General features: G+C 49.4%; 1 protein-coding gene across 1 annotated transcript; it reads left to right on the top strand.

Moving 5' to 3' along the window:
• The first annotated feature begins 426 nt into the window (after positions 1-426).
• On the top strand, positions 427-22,562 carry LOC100872323 (protein Wnt-6). Its single transcript, XM_086912287.1, has 5 exons — positions 427-1,776; positions 10,467-10,687; positions 20,863-20,982; positions 21,270-21,469; positions 21,593-22,562. The coding sequence occupies exons 1-5, from the start codon at positions 1,709-1,711 to the stop codon at positions 22,052-22,054; spliced, it is 1,071 nt and encodes a 356-aa protein (XP_086768413.1). The 5' UTR covers positions 427-1,708; the 3' UTR covers positions 22,055-22,562.
• Positions 22,563-23,625: the final 1,063 nt, after the last annotated feature.

Genomic DNA, 23,625 nt, shown 5'->3' with positions numbered 1-23,625 from the left:
TCGAAAGGATTCGTTGCTTTTCGCTGGACCGATCGTTGGATTCTTTTCCATAGAAAAATAGGCGACGTTGTTTCGGTGGTTGCGAAAATCCACGGGAAATTAATCGGAGCAAGGATACATCATCATCGATGATGACGACGACGACGACGTGGACGTTGGTGGTGGTGGTGGTGGTGATGGTGGTGGTGGTGGTGGTGGTGATGATGTAGTGAAGGTGGTAATGGTGGTGTATCGAGGCGAGCCGAAAAAGGAATCGGTTAAAAAGGTGGAGGAGGGAAGGAAGGGGAGGGCGAGGTGGAGGAGGTGGAGGTGGAGGAGGAAAGGAAACGGTAGACGAAGCGAAAACTAAAAGAAGAAGAAGAAGAAGAAGAGAACGAAGAAGAAGAAGAGGAGGAGGAGGAGGAGGAGGAGGAGGAGGAAGAAGAAGAAGAAGAGAAAGAAGCAGATGAAGGTGAATGGTGGGGCTGTCTTCTCTACTCCTTAGTACATTTCTGGTGGGGGTAAGGCAACACTCAAAGTTCGTGGTGACGTAGTTCTGGCAGGAACGCGACGCGTTTTTGTCCCCGCCGGAAGGAAATAGCAGCTTCCTAGATTCTGATCGTGTCTCATCTTTCGTGTTTTTCATCGAGGCGAACGTACGAGGGAGTACGAAAGGAAAAAAAGGTGGCAGATTCACACAGAATTACGAAAGAATATAGGTTGGAAAAGTTGGAAGCGAGAGGAGAGGAGAGAAGAGAAGAGAAGAGAAGAGAAGAGAAGAGAAGAGACGAGACGAGACGAGACGAGACGAGACGAGACGAGACGAGAAGAGAAGAGAAGAGAAGAGAAGTGGAAAGGATAGGCGAAAGAGAAGTAGCGCGATCGAGTGGAAGTAAACGAAACGAAGAGGGAAGAAGCGGAGTGAAGGGGTGGTGGGGGATATCTAGTTAAAGAGACCGGAAGCGGAGGGTTTCTCTTCCGGGAATTTCTCGATCGTGATAAGGACCATTTGCGTGCCCAAAAGATTACATTCGCCGTCAGTCAAAGCAAACGAGAAAATTTGATTGTTTTTTCATGGTTTCCCAGTGGCCCGGAAAGAGATCATGAGGATTTCGCGCGGTCAATATTTGTATCCGTTCGTGTATCTCAAAGAGGCTCTTTCGCTTTGATCGCGGTGTACTCTCGAAGAGCTGGAGAAGAAAGAAGCCGAGAAACAGACGGAGGAGGAAGAGGAAGAAGAGGGCTGCAACTTAGCCGAAGAAGAAGAAGAAAACGATCGTGGTTCGGTGAAGTGTCGGCAGAAGCGAAGACCAGATACGAGAAAGTAGTCGAGAGTGGACGGTCGAGGAGATCGGGTGCTCGATAAAGAATTTCTCCTTCGAGATCGGGGAAAAGGATCGTCCGGAATAATTTTTTTTCCAAGGAGAACGCGCGAGCCGAGATCGCGACGCGTTACCGAGATATCGACACGTCACGCGTTCATCCAAGTCGTCCAATTTTTTCGCCGGTTTCCTAGGTCAGAAATCTCTCGTAGTGGCGTTACGGCACGGTGTGTGTGAAAACACAGACACGACATTCCGATACCGGCACGATTTTCCAAGCTTCGACGCCCCGGTCGAGAACGAATTCGTCTTCCGTCGTCTTTCGATCGAGGGGACAACACAGACGGCCTTCAGAGAAGGAAAGAGATCGGCAATTGTCGAAGTTACACCATCGAGGGGCGGAGGGGATGGAGATGCGCCTCGTTCTCGTGGCGATCTGCCTCCTTCTCGTTACCCCCATCGCCGGCTCTTTCTGGTACGTATACACTCTCGTTTATCCGATATCAAATTGCACCCTTTTTATCCTCGATTTGACGATTAAGTCGAGAGAGAGGGGGGGGGGGGGAAGGTACTTTTTCGTTAATTGCGAGCGACTTTTTACGAGCATTCGAGAATCGAGAATTCTTTGATCACGCGTCTCGAGCAATTGCGCTCTCTCTTCTCGCAGTTTTCTTCGCCACAATGAGAGGGAGTAGAGGGAGGGAGGGAGGGAAAGAGAGTAATCAAACGCGTTACACTTTTATGTAGGTAATTATGTGAAAAATAGTTGCACTCCGCGAGCGGTTAACGTCAGTACTTTCCAAACGTGACGAACTAACGAGTGCTCCAGTTCTGAAGTACGTCATCTGGGTTATCAATTACGCGGCACGTTACGCGCACGCGGAATGATTAATGACGCCATAAATCCACCTTTGGTAGTTGCTCGCGCTCTGGTAAGTAAGACCTGTCCCGAGATTTACGGTTTCATTTCGATTCGCTTAAATTGCTCGTTACCGTTACCGGGAAATCTCGACTTCCTCCTCCTCCTCCTCCTCCTCCTCCTCGAGGCTGGAACCTCGGCAGATTGACAGCCGAGAGGAGAGGTTCGTGCCCCTTTCGTGCCTCGAAATCCACGTATGCATAACGTATGTGTAACGCGTCGTCCTCGTAGACCGAGCGAAGGAAAGAAAGGAGGAGAGTAGTCTCATCATCGCGTTACATCGCGAATTCGTAACTGGCGCGTGACGCGTATCTCGTAATCGCGTTACGTACTCCGCGAGATATCTCGAACGACGGTAAATTATTCGGTAGCTCGAGTGCACCGTGTGTACTCCAGTTTATTATGTAAATGTTTGTACGACGATAGACCGTTATCGCTGTCCTGCCAACCTACCTACCAAGGTACCAACATCCAGAAACGTGTCATCTCGCGAAATCTCCGCATCTTCTTTTGTACATATGCTCGCTCGAACTTGTCCAACGTTTTCAATTTCGTGTTTCCCAGATGATCGACGTCCAAACATCGACGATTTCTGGGAGAGAATTTCTGGGAAATTTTCTCCTTTTTTTTGTTGAAAAGGGACCACGATAAGAGAGATAGATTAGGGAAAAAGATTAGGCTTGCTCGCTTTGAAATTCGAAAGTATAGTTACCGCGAAGGTGGCGAATGGTGATGGTCTCTCCTAAGGTCGAGCAAATATTTGTCAACGATTTAAAAGGGATTTCTGCGCGTAGTCGACACTGTACCGTCGCACCTTGCTCTCTTACCTGTCCACGACGTCCACACGACGGAGTGTTTGATAAATACATTAGAAGGTTCGTGGTTTGTTTCGACGACAGGTATTTAACAGGTATTTAAGTAGGTTCCGAGGAATGTGTTCGCGGAGTCACGGGCGTTTCCAACTTTTCTCCTATCCCGCATCTTTTTCTTCTCTCTCTCTCTCTCTCTCTCTCGTCGAGACGCTCTCCGCTCGAGAATCTCGAGTTGCACGGGCCAAAAAGGAAGGCTCGCGAGGAAGCGTTTCGTCCATCTACGCGTTTTCGTTCTCCCTTTCGTTCGTTCGTTCGTTCGTTGGAATCGAGAGCCGATTACTCGATCGGAACCGGATTCTCGATCGAGATTCCTCGATTTTGTCGCGAGGAATACTATTCACCGTTCCCTCGCTCACTCTCGCCTTCGGTTCTCGAGCACTCTCCCTCTCGGTTCCACGCCGCGTTTCACGGTAGCGCGGAGAGACACGCGGAGCAGCGGGATCCAAAGGTGGACAAAGACGACCGAGTCGAGGAGTAAAGAGGTAAAGAAACGAGCGAGGATGGACAATGGTCTCGCTCGAAGCGTCACCCGTAAATCTCGTTGAGCGCGTATAATTTGTAAGTCGGCAGCAGCCCCTCGCCTCCTTCTCCCTGCGAGCGCGATCCCTCTTCGTCTCTGGGACGAACCAGACCGCGACCCGTAGTCGTCGTCGTCGTCGTCGTCGTCGTCGTCATCGTCGTCGTCTCGAAACAGAAAAATCGAGGGACCAGTAGATTCGGCTCCAACATTCTTAAACGTTTCTCTTCCCGTCCATCCCGCTCGTTCCGCGTCCTTGCGCTCTCGCCATCATGCGCGTCGACCATTCCGTTCCATTTAATTGGGCATCGTGTATCGTTGACACGGTGATTCGCTCGTTTAATTCTTTCTAGCCTAGGTGTAGAAGCGTGCCGCGCTCGCTAATTGATCGTCGCGACCTAGACCGCTAACGAAACGATCGAGATCGACCATGTATGCGTGTTTACGTACGTATGTACGTGCCTTAAGTCGTTATCTTTCTTATCGTTCGAGGAATCGAATCGAATCATTGGCGAACGAACGGGCACAAACGGGCCGTGGATAAGAAAAAGGTGTTCAAAGATCGGCGATCGACGACGCGGTATCGTAACGAGCAGTTGCCGATAATACGATAGCGTTCGGTCGGGTCGCAAAGTCGGCCAATGAGCCGCGGTGGGCAGTCCACGGCTACCTTCTCGCTGGTTGGACAACCCGATACTCCCACCCGATGCACTCTATCTTACCTGGCCTCTCTCTTTCTTTCCCGCGGTGCTACAATCATAATCATAAGAGGCACGCGTGTGACGCGAGGTCCGTGCACGGCTTTTATCGGGCCCCGCGGCCAACCGATACTCGACAATATGTCTCTCCCTCCCCTCTCCCTCCCTCCTCCCCTTCGCCCGCCAAACCTCGACAAGGATGCCTGCATCGTGTTGCACAAGCAACCGCGCATCGCAACCTGCCGAATTGCGTTAACGGCGGCGGCGGCGGCGACGGTATACGCTTCCTTCTTGGCTGGCTGCAGCAACTACAAGCGGCCGGAGTCGTAAACCGCGGTTCAAAGTGGATGTTTGCTCCCGATACCGGCCGTATTTCGGTCAGCCTCCGCTCGTAATGCTTATTTTCGTCGCGGACGCTTCTCTCCAAGTTTCGCCGAGGATTAGTGTACCCTCTTCTTGCGCCGGTTTGTCTATTTGCGGCCGTAAAAGCTCGAAACCTTTTCGTTTCACGAAGGGAGGGGTAGAGGATGGAAGCGCGGGGGGATGCCAATGTAAACAAGGAAAATTCGTTTCCAACGAATGGTCCGCACGCCCCTCCCGTATCCGCTCACGCAGCCACGAGCCGATCCTTGCCGTTGATTCGCGATTCGACGAACAAACGAGAGGAGGATTACTCTCGATGTGCGGCGGTGGTTTGTCCAGGGTCAGTTTCGTAGGAAGGCGAAACGATAAATTTAGTTCTCAACTTTCTCGAGCGCGACATCACGATCCCCCAACTTGTACGACAGAAATAATTTTGTCCGACCCTGATTTATCGCCTAACGAACAACATTACCGAGATTCTGCGGAGGACACTGAAACATACGCGTACCGAGAACAAATGATACGTTCTTTGTCTAATCTGATGGGTGTGCGGTAGCGATTCTTAAACCGAGGACACCTAGGAATCTCACAGTTGATAGGACCGCGAACCGCGTTCCCCGCGAATTATAATTTACGATTTAAAATTTGATTTGCCATTTATAATAATTTAATAGTCGTAAGAAATATCCATCTCCTCTCTTAACGATTCTCGTTCGTGTATACAACAAGGATACAAGCGATGCAAACCTCGAGAAACTGACATAGTTTCAACAAATTGACGTTTACTTTTTCTCGTCGATTCTTGAAATTACTTTTAACGGAACGCAAGCGTTATTTTTCTTTCTCGCGTCACTCCTGTTCGATATTTTTTTTTCACTTCTTCGCGTAAGCGTGTATGCTGCTGTGTATTTTCTTATCTCGCGTTAAATAAAAAAAAGAGAAAAGAAGAAAAAAAATTAAGAATTCTTTTAGGTATTAGATAGCAAAAAATGGATACAATCGTATGAAAAAAAATAAAGACCATAGATAAATTTTCTTCCTTTCTCTTGTGCGCAGATGATCGCGTTCAAAGAGAGAGAGAGAGAGAGAGAGAGAGAGAGAGAGAGAGAAGGAAAAAGAAAAAAAAAAAAGAAAAACGTTCACTTCACAAATGGCCGTTTAACAATGATCATAGTCGTAGAGACGATTGGGTTCGGTCGTTCTGTAATTACGCCACATTCCGACAGTTTACGATGACAATTCTCGTAAACGCGTGGAGAAAGGACGAATCGTAAAATCGTAATTTCCTCCTGCCGGGTGTTAACGGCGCGGCGATTCCTCTCGTTCCTTTTCCATTTTCTGCCACGAAATTAATTACGCTAACCGTACGTGTCACAATCGCGCCAACGCGATTCTCCTTCTTTCTTTTCGAAGGCCGCGCGCCACATGGATCCACGTGAGATCATTCGAATTGTCGGAGATTTATCGGATTCGTGGCGTCACGAAGCGTTTCGTTTTGCTTGGCTAATGGCGGACGCGCGTTCAGACGACGTAACGAGCGATTAGTCTAAAGCTGTTGCTCTTCACGGACGGATACGTACGTGGCAGACGATAAAAGTTATAGGGACAAGCTGTCCCTCCCTCCCCCTCCCCCTCCTCCTCCGAGTGGTAGTTTAACGCGAGTGGAACGCGTGTCCCGTACGAGCAAAAGCATAGAATCGATTTTTGTGGAATGTTAGGACGGGGGCGTAGTCGCGTTTCCCGACTAGCTAGACGCTCAACCAGAAGAATTCGAAATTGTTTCGATGGCGTGCGCGCCACGTAGCCGTTATGTATGGAATTTTAAGACCCTTTCCCCTTGTTATCCAACCTTACTCTAATTTTATTAGCCTTCGCAGATTCGGAGATCGCGATTTCATTTAATCGCGTGCCACGAATAATTCGTTAAGCGTTACGCTTTCTTTTTTTTTTTTTTTTTTTTTTTTTTCGACGCCGAGTTTAACGTCGATTGCGCGTCGAGACACGTTGTGCGAGAGACACGTTTCTTCGCCTCTCTCGATCCTCGGGAGAGGAGTTCGAGAGAAAGAAGAAAGACGATCCCGCGCCACGAATTCCTCGAGATTCTCGAGAGAACCGATCGACGAAACGCGACCTAGACTCGGTTAACCCTTGCCACCAATTTGTTGTTCGGGCATTCTTCGACCCAGTTAACCCTTTCGTTTCACACACGCGCGCAACAAACTCGACTCTCAATTTTTTCCTCCTTTCCTTCGATTTCCTTCGGCTATCATTAATCCCGATCATGTTTCCACAGACACTTCTATTCTTAGTCACCATCACTTAGCGATTCGTATGGAATTTCGTATTGGCTCGAGAAATTGGAACGAGAAGCTAGAGCGCTGGTTTCGATCCACCAGTTTGCTCCACCAGGGATGGGATGGAGGAGCGCGGTCTCTTTGCTCGCTCTGCTCTCTCTTCCTCTTTCTATTCCATCGTTGCGCCGCGCGGCCGTGTCTCGTGCCTTCACTCGTGTCGTCGAGCAATAAGAAAATGATTTAGATTGGAAGCGCGCATATCCAGCCGACACGAGCTGTTGTGACTTTCTACTTCCGTTCGCTATACTAATATCACACCTTTTATTTTATTTATCTCTCCCTATATCTTTCGCTTCTCCTTTATTTTTTTCCTCGAGAGTAGGATTATCCCCTATCTACTCTCCGTGTCCTCGAAGGCGAAGTTCCCAACTTCCGTCGTGTTTTCTTCCTATCCTCGAGGGTCTCGTTCGGACGGTGAGAGATATTCGAAGAATTCACCGGTGGACCCAACGATCGTTCTTCTTCTGCTGTTTCTCCTCCTACCTCCGTTCGTGGGGTACCTCGTTCCGTTCCTTCTTCTCCTTCGGACTCCTTTCGGCAATCGGAGGACGGGCCCGTTCTCTTTTTCTGATACTCTCTATCGAGAGTCGTCCTCTCCCTTTCCGACTCTCACGAATCGACCGCGAACAAACATCGGAGAGGACGTGGCCGGAGCAACGTTGTGCCTCTCTCGTCACTGTCTATCCGAGCAGACAGCGTGGAGCTGCCTTCGAGCAGGAGTGCGTCTAATGAGGCAATAAATAAGTCGACCGCCCTAACCGGCCTCTCCACGCTTTTCGTTCGCGACGACCACGACGTCCACGACCACGACGACAACGACGACGACGACGACGACGACGACAACGACCGACGAAGACGACGACGACGTGTCCATCCTCCGTTTCTTTTCTTGCCTCCGCGTACGCGAGGACAACCCCTTCCCTCCTCCTGCTCTATCCTCGCGCGGATCCTTTCCATCCTTCGCTCCCCTTCCTCTCGCTCCTCTTGCTCCGATTCCTCGAGGGCCGCCGATTCCTCCTTATCTTTCCACCTCGAGGGTCTCGATCATCCTCGAGCCGATCATCGATCATCGCGAAAATAAATTACGCGGAAACGCTAGCCGCTCGGTTCTTGACCACGCCAATTCCTCTAAACTAACGCAAGAGCAAGAGCATATGCGATATTAATAGCCGGAGCACAGGGAAAACGAACCGATACCCGCCGCCTCGTCAAACGACCCGATGTGTTTGCATTAATAACGTCGTAACGTTATTCGCGCAACAGGGAAAAGATGTATCGACAGGCCGCGATCTTTCAGTTTATTTGACTTTGGGAGGTTAGGTGCGCGGTCGTTAACGAAGTAGCGCAAATATTCTTTGCCTGCGATCCTTTGAACTGTAAATGTCAGGACAGTGTCACGCAGCGGGGATTCCATCACTCTCTCTCTCTCTCTCTCCCTCCCTCACTCCTCTTCTCCTTCTCCCGCCACCCGGCCGGCGTCATCATCGGCGTCAATCATCGAGGAAAATGTTCCGCTAAACGTCCGGAAATCGATGTTTCTTTCTCGCGAACGTGTCGAGAAAGTCAGGAGAGAAAGATCGACCACGTTCCTCGTATTATCCGGGTGATTAGGAACATTCGCGATTCTCCGACAAATGCCAACGTTTCGCCTTTCGTTTCGAAGGCGAACAAGTTATATCCTTCCCGCGAGTGATGTCGAGCTATTTTTAGAAAGGCGAGTAAGAGTGGTTGGTGTTCCTTCTCTCAGTTTGTCAGCGCAACGATAAGACGTTTGACGAATGCTCGTCGTCACGGAAAGTTGTGTCATAAAGTTTCGTCTTCTCGGAAAAGTCGGCCGTTTATATCTATGCCGACCGTCCATTATCCGAATGCGCGCGCGCGCGCCACTCTCTTTTGTCGCGTTCGCCGCGGATTCGCGGGAAATCGCGCGACGACGCCGCGCCAATTCCGGCTAATCCGTCTACCAGTTGTTCAATTCCCCCTTCTCCTGGATATTAGAAGTAGGATATTTTTTTTCTTCGAAAATCAGGCCACACCAGTTACACTCGCACGTTCCTTCGCAACGCGAATTTTCGGACGGGGAAGAATTTTCGCTCGATTCTCCCGAGCGACGGTTCCGGTTCGGGGGGTGATGAGGTCGGGAGGAGGGGAAGGTGGCGCGTTCCGTTATGGCGTATCGAGCGGACAGGAATAAGAATATCGTGGAAAGCGAATGAAGTTCTTGCTTCGGTTGTTCCCTGCCAGGGATCGTCCCGCGAGACGCAACATGCGCCATATTTTGCTCGGGAAGGAGAGCAGCGTTTACCTTTTTTTCTCGGGGAAGCGAGGGGGAGATGGCGACCGGCTCCCTGCCTACCCGCATCCCTCGAAGAGAGGGAGAGCATTTCGATCTCTCCGGTTCGCGGGTTTCTCGAGAATTCTTGTCCTCGCATCCAACGTTCTTGTCCCCGGTGTTATAGTCGTCGTCCGAGGTTGGAATCCAAAGTCCAAATGACGATGTCACCGGTGCACGACCGTTCCTTCGCCCGGTCGTATTACCTCGTCCTTTTTTCCTCCCGATCCGTGCGGAACGAAAAGCGGGGAGGGGAGGCATCGATGCACCAGCGACGTACTTACACGGGCGCGAGCAACCGTCCTTAACGGAATTATTGCCATTAAGGTCGTTGCATTCCCGAGAGGCCGTCGTGTACGCGCCCCGGCATCCTACCGACGCAGAACTAATGATCTTAATTAACGTTTCGTAACGAAGGTCGTTCGGACTCTCCACTCCTTCTTTCCACCCTTCGCATCCTCTCTCGAGGCGAACGTTTTCTTCCTTCGTATTCCTTGCTTCTTATATTCCCGTTTCTCTCTCTCTCTCTCTCTCTCTCTCTCTCTCTTCTCTTCTCTTCTCTTCTTTCCTCAATTTTTTACGTCCAATCCTCTCCCTCCCCTTAATCTTGCCTCCATCTTCGTTTCTCGTTCTTGCTACTCTTCTTTCCGGTCCCGAAGGAGAGAAGTCGCAGTTCCCACTGTCCGTGATTCTCCTCGATTCACCTTTTCTTTTTGCCCCTCTCTCGCTCTCTCTTCGTCCTCTCTCTCCGTTTCTGGCTTGTTCTTTACTCGTCCCCGTAGACCGTGTCCCGTCTCTGGTATACAACTTGCCACGATGCGTACACAATGGAGATTTAATTATCGTAATGGCCTCGGTGCGTTTGACTTTCCGCGTTTGTACTACCTCCCCCTCCCTCACCCTCCTCCCTCCACTCCTCCCCCCTCCCCTTTTGTACTTTTGGTACTTTACGATCGGTTTGTCCCCTTCTCGACACAGGTACACCCGATTTCTTTTCGAAGAAAATAAAATCTTGCACCGTTTTATATTATTATTGTTGTTGTTGTTGTTGTTGTTGTTGTTGTTCCCTGTTGTTTCTTGATCGATCCTTGATCCCCCTTCGATTTGCAGGACCGTTGGAAATCAGGTGGTGATGGATCCGATGCTTATCTGCAAGAAGACTAGAAGGTTGAGGGGCAAGATGGCGGACATCTGTCGCAAAGAGCCTTCGCTGCTGAAAGAGATCGCGAGAGGGGTTCAGGTCGGGACCAAAGAATGCCAATATCAATTTCGAAATCGCAGATGGAATTGTACCACGATCAGGAGATCCCTCAGGAAGATCTTGTTACGCGGTAAGTGGCGGAGTAGTAATTCGAGTTTCGAAAGTCGCCGATCCTTTCTTTAAATTCAATTAAGAAGCGGTGTTCGAATTTAAATTTAAACTCGCACGCTGTTTTAAACTCGGCTTTGGTGTGTTTAATGAAATGTTTTCAAATTAAATCGGTACCCAAGGGGTTAACGTCAATCGCTCTATCCAGGACGAGACTCGAGTCGATGCTCGATTACACGAATTTACCGTCGAACACGCGCCATTACTTTCAAATTAACCTCGATGAGGCTATCTCGACCGAGGGAAAGCCGTCTGGACGAGCGGTTTTTGTCGAGACGATTGCGTAACTCCCCGTTCCATTAATCAAATAAATTATTTACGCACACGTCAGAATTGTCACGATAAACGTTTATCCTGCTCCTCGAAATCCATAAAGATTTCTTCGGTAATTTCTTCTTCTTCTTCTTCTTCTTCTTCTTCTTTTTCTTCTTCTTCGACTTCCGTTTCGGTAAACAGTTTCCAATTTAATAATAATAATAATGATACTTTATCACACAGCTGTTTTATGCTGAATTAAAAAAAAACTCGAGTTAACGCGAAACGTGTGCGCGAAACAACACGATCTCGATTAGATCAGAGCTAAATTTCACGTAATACAATAATTTCGATTGTACGTTAAATTTGAACGGAGAAACGATAATACATAATTACGTAAAGTTTTGGAATTTCTAAAGATCCACGATCGTTTCAAGTTTCAAGCCGCAGATCTCGAACTCTCGATTTCTTTACTCGTACGAATTTCATCGTGTAACGATGAACATTCGTTTCGTGGAACTTCTTCTCAGGCGTTATCATCGAGATACGCGATCGGCGAGGGAAAGAATTCGGTGAGGATGATCGTAGGATTCCGTGGCATTTAGACAACCATGAAGATAGAGCGCGTGAACGGTTGCCGAGGTAAATGGAACAAATTGAAGGGGGCGGGCAGGGTCGAGGAGGCCCGTGTCCGAAGAAAAATTCTCACGCGGTTGAGTTAGCGTGCGCATTCGAGAGGAGAGACGAGAGGAGAGGAGAGGAGAGCGAACCTGTCCGCGTGGCTCGCTTAGTTACCCGTCCGATGTATTAATTTCGGGTGATCGAGCACGACAACTAAATCGAAGACAGCGTGTCCAATAGGCCGAACTGCTCTCTAGTCCTCGCTATCAGATCGGTACCTTTTGGTAGCCTGACAGATTGACACTGTTCGTCGGATATTAGTGGCAATATGTTCCCTTAATTAAAGGCTTCATTTCTAGGGAGAGACCGTCCTCGAGGACCGCGTGTCCCCCCCCCCCCCTCCCCACTCCTCTCCCTTTCCGCCCTCCGCTTCCCCTCCATCCTCCATCGAAAAGATTATACGATCGATCGTATCGATCGTTCGTGATTCCCGACCCTTCGACGCGATTCGTCGAGCAAAAGCCCGAGCTACGAGGAATAGCTGCTGGAAGAGACGATCGATGATCGAATTATACCCGACACTGTCGGCGATGCCTGACAATCGGTGTTCGCTCCCTCTAAGATTGCCGAGATACGATATATAATACGATACCCGGATTTTATGCCCGGTATAGGCGCCCTCGCTCGAGAGGAGCCGAGAGCAGCGGGCAACGGGTTAATTAACTCTCACGGGGCGATATTTGCTGGCCGCGATGTTCTTGCCACGAAATGGAATTCGCTAAATCGAGTTTCGATGCCGCACACGGAGACGCGTCGAGCCAGGTTAATATCTGGTGGAACTACCGTGGCCGAGAGGCAGGGGAGAGGCTCGGCAGGCAGGGAACAGGATCTAATTTGCGTTTCACCTGGCACTTACGAGCTTCCCCCGTATCCCGTAAAAGACGATACAGCGTCGTAAAGACGACAAAGTCCGATTGCATTATTTTCTTTCCCGAGAAATCGTAAAATTAACCCGGTCGAACACGATCAACTTTTTCGGGCTTTCACCGCGCTCGAAAAATTTCTTTGCGATTCGTGCAATCGCGTGGCGGCGCGCGTTCACGAAACGCGTCGTAATTACGGGGTGGTCGCAGTCGACACGGATTACAAGCCGACCGGTAGCCGCTCCCGTTTTTCTCCGACCGTTTTCCGACCGACAAGGGAGAAACAGGAGCGAAATGGGACGGGGGGGAAGGTCGAAGCTGCAGGTACGCAAACCCCTGGGTGCATTATTGGACGATGCGGATCGATGACAGAGGCGGCGATGTGTTAACCGGTCGTTTCGGGTGACAATCCTCGACATAGTCATTTATCTGCGACCCCGGGCGAGGACAGCTCGCCCTGGGAAGTCCGTGGCCAGAAATATATACACGACTTTTTTCCAATCCACTCTCGACTCTCGATTGTGCGTGCGTGCATGCGCATTCCGTTACACGAATACATAACGATAATATTATATTATATTCTATTGTTATAGCGAGGGATAGATCGTAGGAGATAAGATCGTATTTTCATTTGTATCATCGCGAAACGCAATAGATTCGCAAACGAAGGAACGCGAGTCAATGCGAGTAAAGAAAGATTCACGAGTGATTTTTTTCGAAATTTGATTTGAAATGGAATTTTTCAAGTTAAGTTAAGGGGCGATGTTCGCTCGATTTTTCTCTCGCGAATCGCATCCAGAGAGAGAGAGAGAGAGAGAGAGAGAGAGAGAGAGAGAGAGAGAGAGAGAGAGAGAGAGAGAGAGAGAGAGAGAAACAAGGATCGTAATTGGAGGTCGAGATCGTCGAGATCGAGACCGAGGGGTGAATCGAAGGCGTCGATAACGGACGAAGAAAAAAAAAGAAAAAGAAAAAGAAAAAAAAAGGAAACGTTGGTGGGAACGTACTCGAACGGCTCGGTTATTCGTAGATCCTGCCTCCTCCCTCCTCCCTTCGTGGATCGAAGCAAGGAAAAATTCCTAACGGGCGAGCATAGAGAGGAAAGGCGAGGAAGGAAGGCACGCTACCGGCGGCGCCTATCTTAATTCTCGATTGACGTTTATTTATCTGGCGACGTTTAATTTTTATGGGCGCGATCTGGCCGATAGGTTAGACTCGCAGGTAGCTCCCGCTGTGTGGTCCAAGTTGAGAAAAGATCCGAGGTTAGACTGGTAGAACATTGGTGGACGAGCAGCACCTCTTAATTGAGGGGTGCCGCGTGTCGCGATAAGAAGAACACGGGCGTCAAAAACCCGTGGAAAGAGCTACCAAGGGAAAGGAAAGGAGGAAGGAATTTATTGCGCAGCCACGATGCATTCGTTCGTTCGTTCGTTCGTTCGTTCGGTATCCGAGAGGATTCACCGCGACCCTAACGGAGGATCCTTCGTCTCGATACCATGCGCCCCTGGGTCCCGAGATCAAATTAAGAGAGTGGTTTTCTTCGTTCACCAGGATTCCGTTCACCAGGTATTACTCGGCTACTCGGGAGGGAAACGGATCTCACTAAAACCTGCCTCCTCCGATCAACAAATTGCCTCTCCTTTCCTCTCGCCGAAGAATCGGGAGGCGGAGTCGAATACGGGATACGGGACGATTTTACTCCATCCTCGTCGGAGATCTCGTCGGAGAGCCGAGAGGTTCGAAACGTTGGGTAAACGACCCGATTCTCGAGAAATCGTCTTATCAATTAGGATTAATACCTATTTAAATTAATACCACGGTTATAACGGAAAATTTTTCACTGAAATCGCGAATCTTTTCTCGTTTCTCGCGACTCCGATACACGTACACGGTACACGGTACGCGGCGCACAGGAATGTTTGTATATTCCGATTGCCTCGGAAACATTCTTTTCGTCGATGTTTCTCGGCTCTAACGAGGAAGCTCACCTTGGCGCGTTAATAAACTCGAGCCTACGTTTCGCGATTATTCCGCTCGATCCTCGTTTTCGCAATGTTTCGTCCACGATAATTATCGTGTTCTATTTCGATTCATCCACGAATAACACGGAGAGATTCTTGTCGGAATCGTTTACGAAGGTGAATTCAAACTCGTCGATTCATCGATGCGATAAGTAAACGATTATCCGAATAACCTGTTCGCGAATAAGCCATCGAGTACTTCTCCTCCTCCTTCCTTCCCCCCCCCCCCTTGATCGAACCAACCAACGAGGTAGTTTGTGATATTCAAAGTATCAACCTTCTCCCGATGAATGAAATAAAGAAAATGGTCCCCGCTTAATAAGACTTGGCCGATCGACCAAGGTGGTCTCCCCAGGTGTGTCTCGTTGTATATCTACCTTTCTCGTGTCATTCGTCTCCTGGCCTAGCCTCGTCGTGGAACGAGTCGAATCGTTTCGCGAACAACACGCTCTCTTTGGCCTCTACCTCCTTTCTCTCGAAGCTCGAGGAAAGACCCCGAGGGAAGGTTTGTGACACGACATGGAGACAAGAAGAAACGAAACGAAACGAAACGAAACGAAACGAAACGGGACGATAATGAGCGAGCTAAAAGCGATTTAGCGCCATGGCGCTAAGTGTTTTGTCGCCTCGCGAACTCGGTGCTAACTAATGCGGTTCGCAGAGGACGCACACCGCATCGCGCCTCTCACCTTTACCATTTTCGACATTCGTCCATTTACCATCGTCTCTCTACACACACGTCTGCCACACACGTCGTTGCTTACCGTTCGAGTTGCTCGTTTATTAACATCGGCTTTTCTCGATTCCTCCGCCTCGCTTCCTCGTTTAGAAACCTTCGCGCAGTTTGAGAAAGTTGACATTTTTATTTCGTGCATCGCGAGCTATAGAGACAAAATTTTCTCCCCGATCGTTGAATCTAGACACTTCTTGTTCAATTGTACGGCAACTATCATTTTCCATTATTCATTTTTTTTTCTATCCTTTTAATTAAGATTAAAAATAGATTAAGCCATTTACCACTACGTGGAAGAGTAATTTTTTTTTTTTTTTTGCATAAAATCTTTAACGATCCTCACGCCAGACACACAACCGTTTCCTGTCAGACTTTCTAGGTTACATTCACTTTTCAAGCCTATGCAATACTTTGTTACCACAGCACCGATTAGCAGAATTTGCTACCAATAATCCGGACCATTATCTTTGTCTTTATCTCGTCTTTGTCTTGAATATAAGATAAAAGCATCAAGAATTACGAATAATTACGTACGTTGCATCGTATTCATTCTTATCTCTCTCGATCGTGCGCTCGAATAATTTCCTTTCCTTTCGATTGACGTTGGAAAGACAACGTTTCTCCTCGAATTTAGTCGTTACTTCTCATTGTTCCTCACCAATTGTACCGGGATCCGATTGACACGGCGCAGAGGGGAAACGAGGGACTGCGGTGGGTCCGGGGAAGAACATTTTTACAATTTATCCATGACTCTCCAACAGAGAGGTGGTGGCCGCATACCCGGCACCCTCGCCATAGGAAACGACAATACACGAGCCATGAGCGTCGATTACGAGAGAAGCGTGTCTTCCAGTTGAATAGGGAAAACCCTAATTTTTCTCGCTTCCAGCGCGGCCAAGTACCCGTTCCTACGAACGAAATTGCCCGTAACTAAAGTAACGCCTCTGGCTGTCTACTGACAGCCGGAACAGCACTCTTTCTCCCCGTCATCGTCCACTCCTTTCTCATTCTTGACGCTTCCCCATTGTCCCGTTCACCAGTTTACCACCACCGTCGGGGCACATACCGATCCGCGTTCTCGATTCGACTTCGAATGTAACAAAAAAAAAAAAAAAAAAAAAAAAAAAAAGATTCCACCTATTTTTTTTATTATTCGCTTATCGATCTCTTCGTTTCTCTCGATCCATCGATCGAACGATCGATCGTGCCTAAATTGCCAATTGCCAACGAAATTCTCTTCCAAGAGTATATGGACCAAGTCACGATCGATTCGCGAGGCCGAATCGGAATCGGAATCGATACTTTCCCAGGGGACTGTACTCGAAGGAGAAGAGGAGAAGACGCGAGGCCGGTATTTCCCACAAAGGGTTGACAATAGCAAACAGTTTAATGTCCCGTACGTTTATTGTATCTCGGCTACCGTGGGCTTTAACTTGGATCGGTAGCCGGAGAAAGGGTGAAAGGAGGCGAGGAAGAGAGAGAAGGCAAGGGGAAGGAAAAGGAGATCGGAACACCGGGACAGATCTGTTATTCTGTTAGACTCTGCCCGTTCGCCGGTGACATTTGAATGCTCGGTCGATTTTACGTTGGCGAAGGGAGAACACCGAAGAAAGAAGAAGAAGAAGAAGAAGAAGAAAACGAGAAGAACTTCCATACCCTCTCTGGCCTCCTATCTTTCTCGTTCTTCCACCTTCCACTCGTCCCAGGGCCGTCTCCCCCATCCTGGCCCGTTCCTCGCCCCATTTCTCCGTTCCTCCAAACATCGCTCTTTTCGCCAATTTTCCCTTCCCCAATTTTCTTTCCATCGATCGAGACGATCGAAGAAACGCCTCCACCAGGATCTAGATCCTCGCTCGAGAAAGGGACGGAGAAGGAAGGAGGGATGGAAGGAGAGAGAGAGAGAGAGAGAGAGAGAGAGAGAGAGAGAGAGATGGATAGAGATAGAGATTCGCCGTAATTACCGCGGTATCTTCGAGGAGTTCCTTGGACTGTGCGCGCGGAAAGGACGACTGGTGTCGGCCGGGGAAAGGAGCGAGACAGGAGACAGGAGAGAAATTCCTGCGAGAGAAGAGAATCCAGCGGTGATACGATGCGCGGCTCAAAAATTCCACGGAATCTCGGGAAAAGGCGAGTGGTCGTTGCCGCAATTGGTCATTGGGCGATTTTTGCCGGCATTCATGCGTCCGTTCCCCGTGTATTTATTGGAAAGGTTTCTCCGCTACGATCTGGTATACACACTGGGGGTTAACTAAACGCCGTGCCTCTTTTCTCATTCGATATTCTTCTCTTTATTTACGGGACGCATCCCGGTGATTTATCTTCTCCCTTGTCTCTCTCCGTCTTCCTTTCCCTCCCTCCCCCTCGCCCCAGAGTTTCTCCATCTCGTCGCGCACGCTCCCCGTAATCGCGGCATCATCCGCAATTAGAGCGAAACCCGTTGAAACGCGGGGGTATAAACGCGCGGCATCCGGTCTCAACGGCGATTCGATTCAAAACACAGGCGGGAGCCGTATATGCATATAAGCGAGGCGAGAGACGGGGGCCGATCTATTGCGCGCGGATCGGCGCATCCAACGCGATAAATCGCGACCCGGCGAAACAAATCACTCGGCGAGACCGATCGATGCTATCTCCCCGCGTCGATCCCTCGTGTCCGCGACATAATTCCTACAATGGCGGCGAACCGTCGCGAATTACACACTTGCATAATCCATCGGATCGATTAATCACCGAGGACCGAGATATTGCCGGAGATTTGTCGCGTTGAACCACGATTCAACTTTTCGCTCGAAACCTGCCGAGCACACAGTGTCCATTCCGTCCAATCGATCACCCCGCCGATCTCCCTCTTCTCCCTGGTGGTTTTCATACCACCAACAAATCTCGTTCCTCGCAATTGTTTCCCCTCCACCACCGATACTCTTAGCTCGCTTTAGTATCCATCTATATATATATATATCGGTTATATAGGCGCGTTTCAAGATGTTTCATCGGGCATCGGTCGTAACTTCGATACGTCATCCGTTTATGGGGAACGCGCGTCGATACGCGGTCGGTTGAATGCGTTTCATCGTGATCCGTGGATAAGAATTACGGAACGATGTCCCGTTGAACGATCGATGTGGCAAAAAAGGACACCGGCTGCTGTGTGCAACCTTTCGTCGTATAAATACGGCGTGGTATCGCGCGATGAATCCTCGTCACCCTTATATAATCGGCGACAGACACTCGGCGAACTCGGAATTACCATTGACCCTATGTTCAGATTCTACCATGTTCCCTCCTTCGTTCCTCTTTTCTCCTCTACCTTCGAAAAAGTTGGATCGAACGGTGTTCTTCTCGAACGAGGCGAAATGCTTCGCGAGTAAACGCGAAAATCAGAAGTGACGCAAGAATAAGAGGAGCCGGGAGAAGAGGCGAATATAAGGAGGAGGAGGAGGAGGAGGAGGAGAAGGAGAAGAAGAAGGAGAAGGAGAAGGAGAAGAAGAAGAAAACGACGACGACCACTCGCAATTAAACACGGCGTAAGTCTCGCTCCGAGGATAATGCCCCGGAATGCTGATAATTGGCTGAGCCGTCGGGGCGACCCGAGACGATGGGCGCTCCGTGCACCTGGCAGCACGGCACTGCGAGATCATCGGCTCGCGATCCCTCGTGTCTAATTGATTCCAAGTGATTTATATTACCTGCTTGCTTGCTCCTCTTCGCCTCCAACATTCCCACCAGCCCTCCATGATGCTTTTCTTTTATCTTTTCTCCGCCACGAACGCTCGCTTCATCTTTCGCGCACGAATATCGCGTCCTTTCCGATTCGTTCGCGATCCAGCAGGCAGGATCCGAATAATCCTCCGAGCTCTTTCTGAAACAAAACAAGAAAATGGATCCGGAAATGGAGACAAAGATTATTCGACCAACGATTCTGTTGCATAAAATCTGATCTCGAACGAGGGAAGGCAAGGAGGCGGAAGAAGAGAGCGAGAGAGAGAGAGAGAGAGAGAGAGAGAGAGAGAGAGGAGCGGAGGGATCGAGATCGAGCGGACTGGAGGCAAAAGGCAGGTATAGTGGAGACGCGGAATACGGTGAGGGAATACAAGCTCGGAGGCAAGAGCGAGGCAGAGGGCCTTTCGCTCTCCAACCTCGATATCAGATCGCTCGTATAAAACTATCGTATCGTTTAAATACGCACTGAAAGGTGAGGCGATGCATCGGAAGATACGCGGGCGGTGGCAGGTTGCCTCTCGTTCCGTCCGTCCGTCCGTCCGTCCGTCCGTTCGTTCGTCCGTTCGTTCATCCGTCCGCGTGTCGATCCGCGCCGAAGATACCCGGCTGGAATCCATGGGAACCACGGCGAATCGAGCTTAACGCGTATAACCCCCTTCCCAGCCTCGCGCGCACACCGAACCATCAGCCAGCCACCACACCGCCACCGTTTCTTCCCTTTTCTCCCCCTCCTCGTTTTCCTCTCGCCCCTCCCGTTTCCATCGCCGCGTTTCCTCTCGCGTTTTCTTCCCGATGTCCTCCGAGATTTCGTGCCGCGCGGCATTAGTATTCGCGACTGGTTTTCGCTTAAACGTTCGAAAAGGATAATTGCCTCGCGGCGTGGAAACGGCTTCGAGAGCGCACCGTTCGATTCGATCGGGTGCCCCCGACTCCACCGATTCCCGATAGATACGCGCGCTCCCGATACTTTGACGGAGAGCGCGCCGATACCGCGCCCGCGCCTCCAAAGGAATCGGTAATTGGCCCCGCATTCCGGCTTCCGATTATAAGTTAATCCGTTAACGGACCGCGCGGAATCGCGAGATTATATCGGTTCTCGCGCGAGAAAGGAGCCGTTGCCTCCCTAGATAGATCGTGGATCGTGGAAACTTGGGAGGAGGAGAGGAGAGGAGAGGAGAGGAGAGGAGAGGAGAGAGAGAGAGAGAGAGAGAGAGAGAGAGAGAGAGAGAGAGGTGAGAGAGAGAGAGGGGTCTGGATACGCGGAAATAAAAACGTGGTCGGGAGGAGGGATTTGCAAAACCCGGATGCTCGGGCAGGTGAGAGACAATGGGTGACAGGGAACCGTTGGACGGAGGCGGTGGTGATCTGCCGTTTTGAAAAGGGGTGGAACTCCGGCGTGCATTGTCCGCTTAATGATGGAGTGGAGACGTGACAGGTGAAACCGAATACACACGCCACCGAAATTCTTCCCAAGAGTCTTTTTCAGATCGTCTTTCGACGATCGTCCACTTCGAAATGTCGACCCTGTCGCGACCAACTTTTGCTGCTGCAACTCCGTGAAATTCTCCCGTTTCTTCGAGGACGCTCTTTTCTTTCCAAAGTCTGGCCGTTTTCTTTCCAGACAGTCTTCCTCTATATTCTCTATACCGAATTATATTAAATTCCGTTTCCGCCCATTCAGCGGATGGATATTCGATTAACCGACTTATCTTCCCTTTGCAATTACCCTCCGCCGTTCAACGTAATCCGATTTCATTCCTCGAGACTTGGACGACGATAATCCGGCCGGAGAGAATAGATATTTTCTCAGGGTCGTAAAGAGACGAGAGACCTCTAATCGATTTCGAAATCGATCCGATACTTGCAGATACCAGGGAGACAGGTTTCGTGAACGCCATCACCGCGGCCGGAGTAACGTACGCGGTCACCAGAGCCTGCACAATGGGACATCTCGTCGAATGCTCTTGCGACAAGATGACGTCGAAAGGTAAAGTAGTGCATTTTCTTTTTTTTTTTTTTTTTTTATAATATTCGTCCACACTTTTTCCCCCAAATCTGACAACGTTCAATGAAATGAAATCAATGAAATTTATTTCTTAGCCAATAATTGTTTTGTAGTCACGCACAAGCGTTAACATTTTTTTCGCTTCGTATTTCCAATTCTTTAAAAACGCGATATTTGTTCTTTTTTTCCTCTCTTGTTCGTCTCGTCGACGAGCAAGTGTCAATTGTTCTTGTTCTTGTTTCTCGCGAATCAACGCAAATTTGGCACAGGTAATAAGCTCGCCAAATTGACCCGCACCGTCGAAATGGAGAAGAGTTTGCCGACCGAGGGTGACTGGGAATGGGGTGGTTGCGGCGACAACGTGAAATTCGGCTTCAAGAAGTCGCGAGACTTCATGGACGCTCCTTATCGAAAACGCAGCGACATCAAGACTCTGGTCAAGCTGCACAACAATAACGCCGGTCGTTTGGTACGCAACTTTTCAACCCTTTCTCCCCCAAGATTCGAGAGCCTAGTTGGCCCACTCTACTTCTTTCGTTTTTCTTCTTCTTCTTCTTCTTCTTCTTGCCCTATTCTATCTATATACCGACAGGCCATCAGGGAGTTCATGAGCACGGAATGCAAGTGTCACGGTCTCTCCGGATCGTGCACGGTTCGAACATGTTGGCGGAAAATGCCACCGTTCCGGGACGTGGGGAACAGGCTGAAAGAGTCGTTCGACGGCGCGGCCAAGGTGATACCGAGCAACGACGGGCACAGCTTCATCACCGAGGGGCCGACCATCAAGCCGCCGGACAGATTCGATCTGATTTACAGCGAGGACTCGCCCGACTTCTGCAAGCCAAACAGAAAAACGGGCTCGCTGGGTACGCAGGGACGACGATGCAACTCCACCAGTCAGGGAGTGGATGGATGCGAGCTCCTCTGTTGCGGCAGGGGATACGACACGAGGGTCGTCAAGGAGAAGATCAGTTGCGAGTGTAGATTCCGGTGGTGTTGCGAGGTCACTTGCAACACTTGTCTGGTCAAGAAAACCATCAACACGTGCCGTTAAAACGAATCGAATTGTCTACTTGTTATAATAATAATAATAATAATAATAATAATAATAATAATAATAATAGATACACTTGTAATATACGCGTCGCGCTGTCGAATGTAGTTTGGATTGTTAGCTCGATCGTAGTAAAAAAAAAAACGCGCTCGATCGTTTGTAACACGTTTCGTTTCGTTTCGTTTCGTTTCGTTCGAAGCTTTCCAAGTATCTCCAAGTAATTTGTTCGTTTCGAGCGTTTCGCGCTTTACTCGCTCGCGGCAAGCGAAACGATCGTCGCTTTTCTCGCTTGCGTCGACGACCTTTTTTGTCGTCGCACCGCCTCTTTATTGTCTGTCCCTTGTCTCTCAATTTCCCCCTACTCTCCTCTCCCTCTCCTCCCCCCACCCTTCACCCCCCTTGCGCTTGCGTTCTCCGCGTTTTCTGTAAATAAGACTGAATGGACGAAAGTTTATATTGTTGTGCAGCGTGAAATGCGAATAAAAAAGAAAAAACGTGTATCCCCGGCCGAATTCTCGTTCGTTACTCTCCCACAACCGTGCACCACCTCCTCACAATCGTACCGCACGATCTTTGAATAATTCGATTTCAATCGTTTCAATCGTGGATGGATCGTGGATCCGTTGCTTCTTCTCGGGGAAACGGCGCACGCAACGAGGGACCAAAGAGATCGAAGCTTTTTTTTTTTCTTTTTCTTTTTCTTTTTCTTTCTTTTCCTTCTCTCCCCCCCCCCCCCCAAGGTAAGTCGAGCGTCTCCGGTATCGAGAATCGGTATAAAAACTAGAAACAAAAGGAATCGCGGTGTAAAAAAGTTGGAGCGCGTGATCGAGGAGAATGATCGGTGAACGGTGGACGCGGCGAAGACGGAGAAGAGGAAATCGGCGAGACGTTAGGAGGCCTCGTATATTATCGCGTCGTGTAGAACACAGGCTTTTAGCTGTAATTCGACCTTGTACACGGGAGAGGTCGTGCAAGCAATAAACAACCGGTGTCTACATCTCCTATAAAATAGTTTTACGACCACACGGGAGAGAGAGGAATTTCGCATAACCATAAAGTCGAAGGAAGAAGGCTCGCGCCGTATCGCGACACGCTCGCCACGTTTCGGCGATAGCGGAAGCCATAAACCTCGTCAAGAGAAATCTTTTTTCCACCTTGACAACACCTCTCGCCCGTTTCTCGTCTCATCCTTTGATGGATCGTGCCCGTTCGTGGAACGTGAAAATTAACGCGTCCGTTATTGTATCCGGGGAGTGGGATTCGATACGATTCACAACTGGTCGTTCGCTCGATCCCTCGGTTTCCGATTCAACCTACTACGACGATTGGGTTAGAGGGCTTTTAAGTCGTAAAACGTACGTTGACGCGTACACGCAAATTTCTCGATTCTGTTCAAGAAAGGAAGGAAGGGAAAAAAAGGGAAGGGAAGGGAGGGAGCGCAACAAAAAAAAAAAATATCTATCGATGGATTGAAAAAATCAAGCGAAGCACAAATATTTACATTCGTATCCATTTCGTATCCATGGTTGGTTCTCCAGTTTCTTCGAGCGACGAACGTAAATTTTCCTCGA

This window comes from Apis florea, unplaced genomic scaffold (assembly GCF_048593485.1).
Source record: "Apis florea isolate Af1SG1 unplaced genomic scaffold, ASM4859348v1 contig_3370_pilon, whole genome shotgun sequence".
Lineage (NCBI taxonomy): Eukaryota > Metazoa > Arthropoda > Insecta > Hymenoptera > Apidae > Apis > Apis florea.
Note: the sequence above shows the minus strand (reverse complement) of the source record. Positions and strands in the feature narration are given on the sequence as shown.

Coding starts and splice junctions, on each gene's coding strand:
- LOC100872323 (XM_086912287.1), top strand. CDS start 1,709: ATGGAGATGCGCCTCGTTCTCGTGGCGATCTGCCTCCTTCTCGTTACC. Junction 1,777..10,466: donor CCCATCGCCGGCTCTTTCTG/GTACGTATACAC, acceptor TTCGATTTGCAG/GACCGTTGGAAATCAGGTGG. Junction 21,470..21,592: donor ACAATAACGCCGGTCGTTTG/GTACGCAACTTT, acceptor ATATACCGACAG/GCCATCAGGGAGTTCATGAG.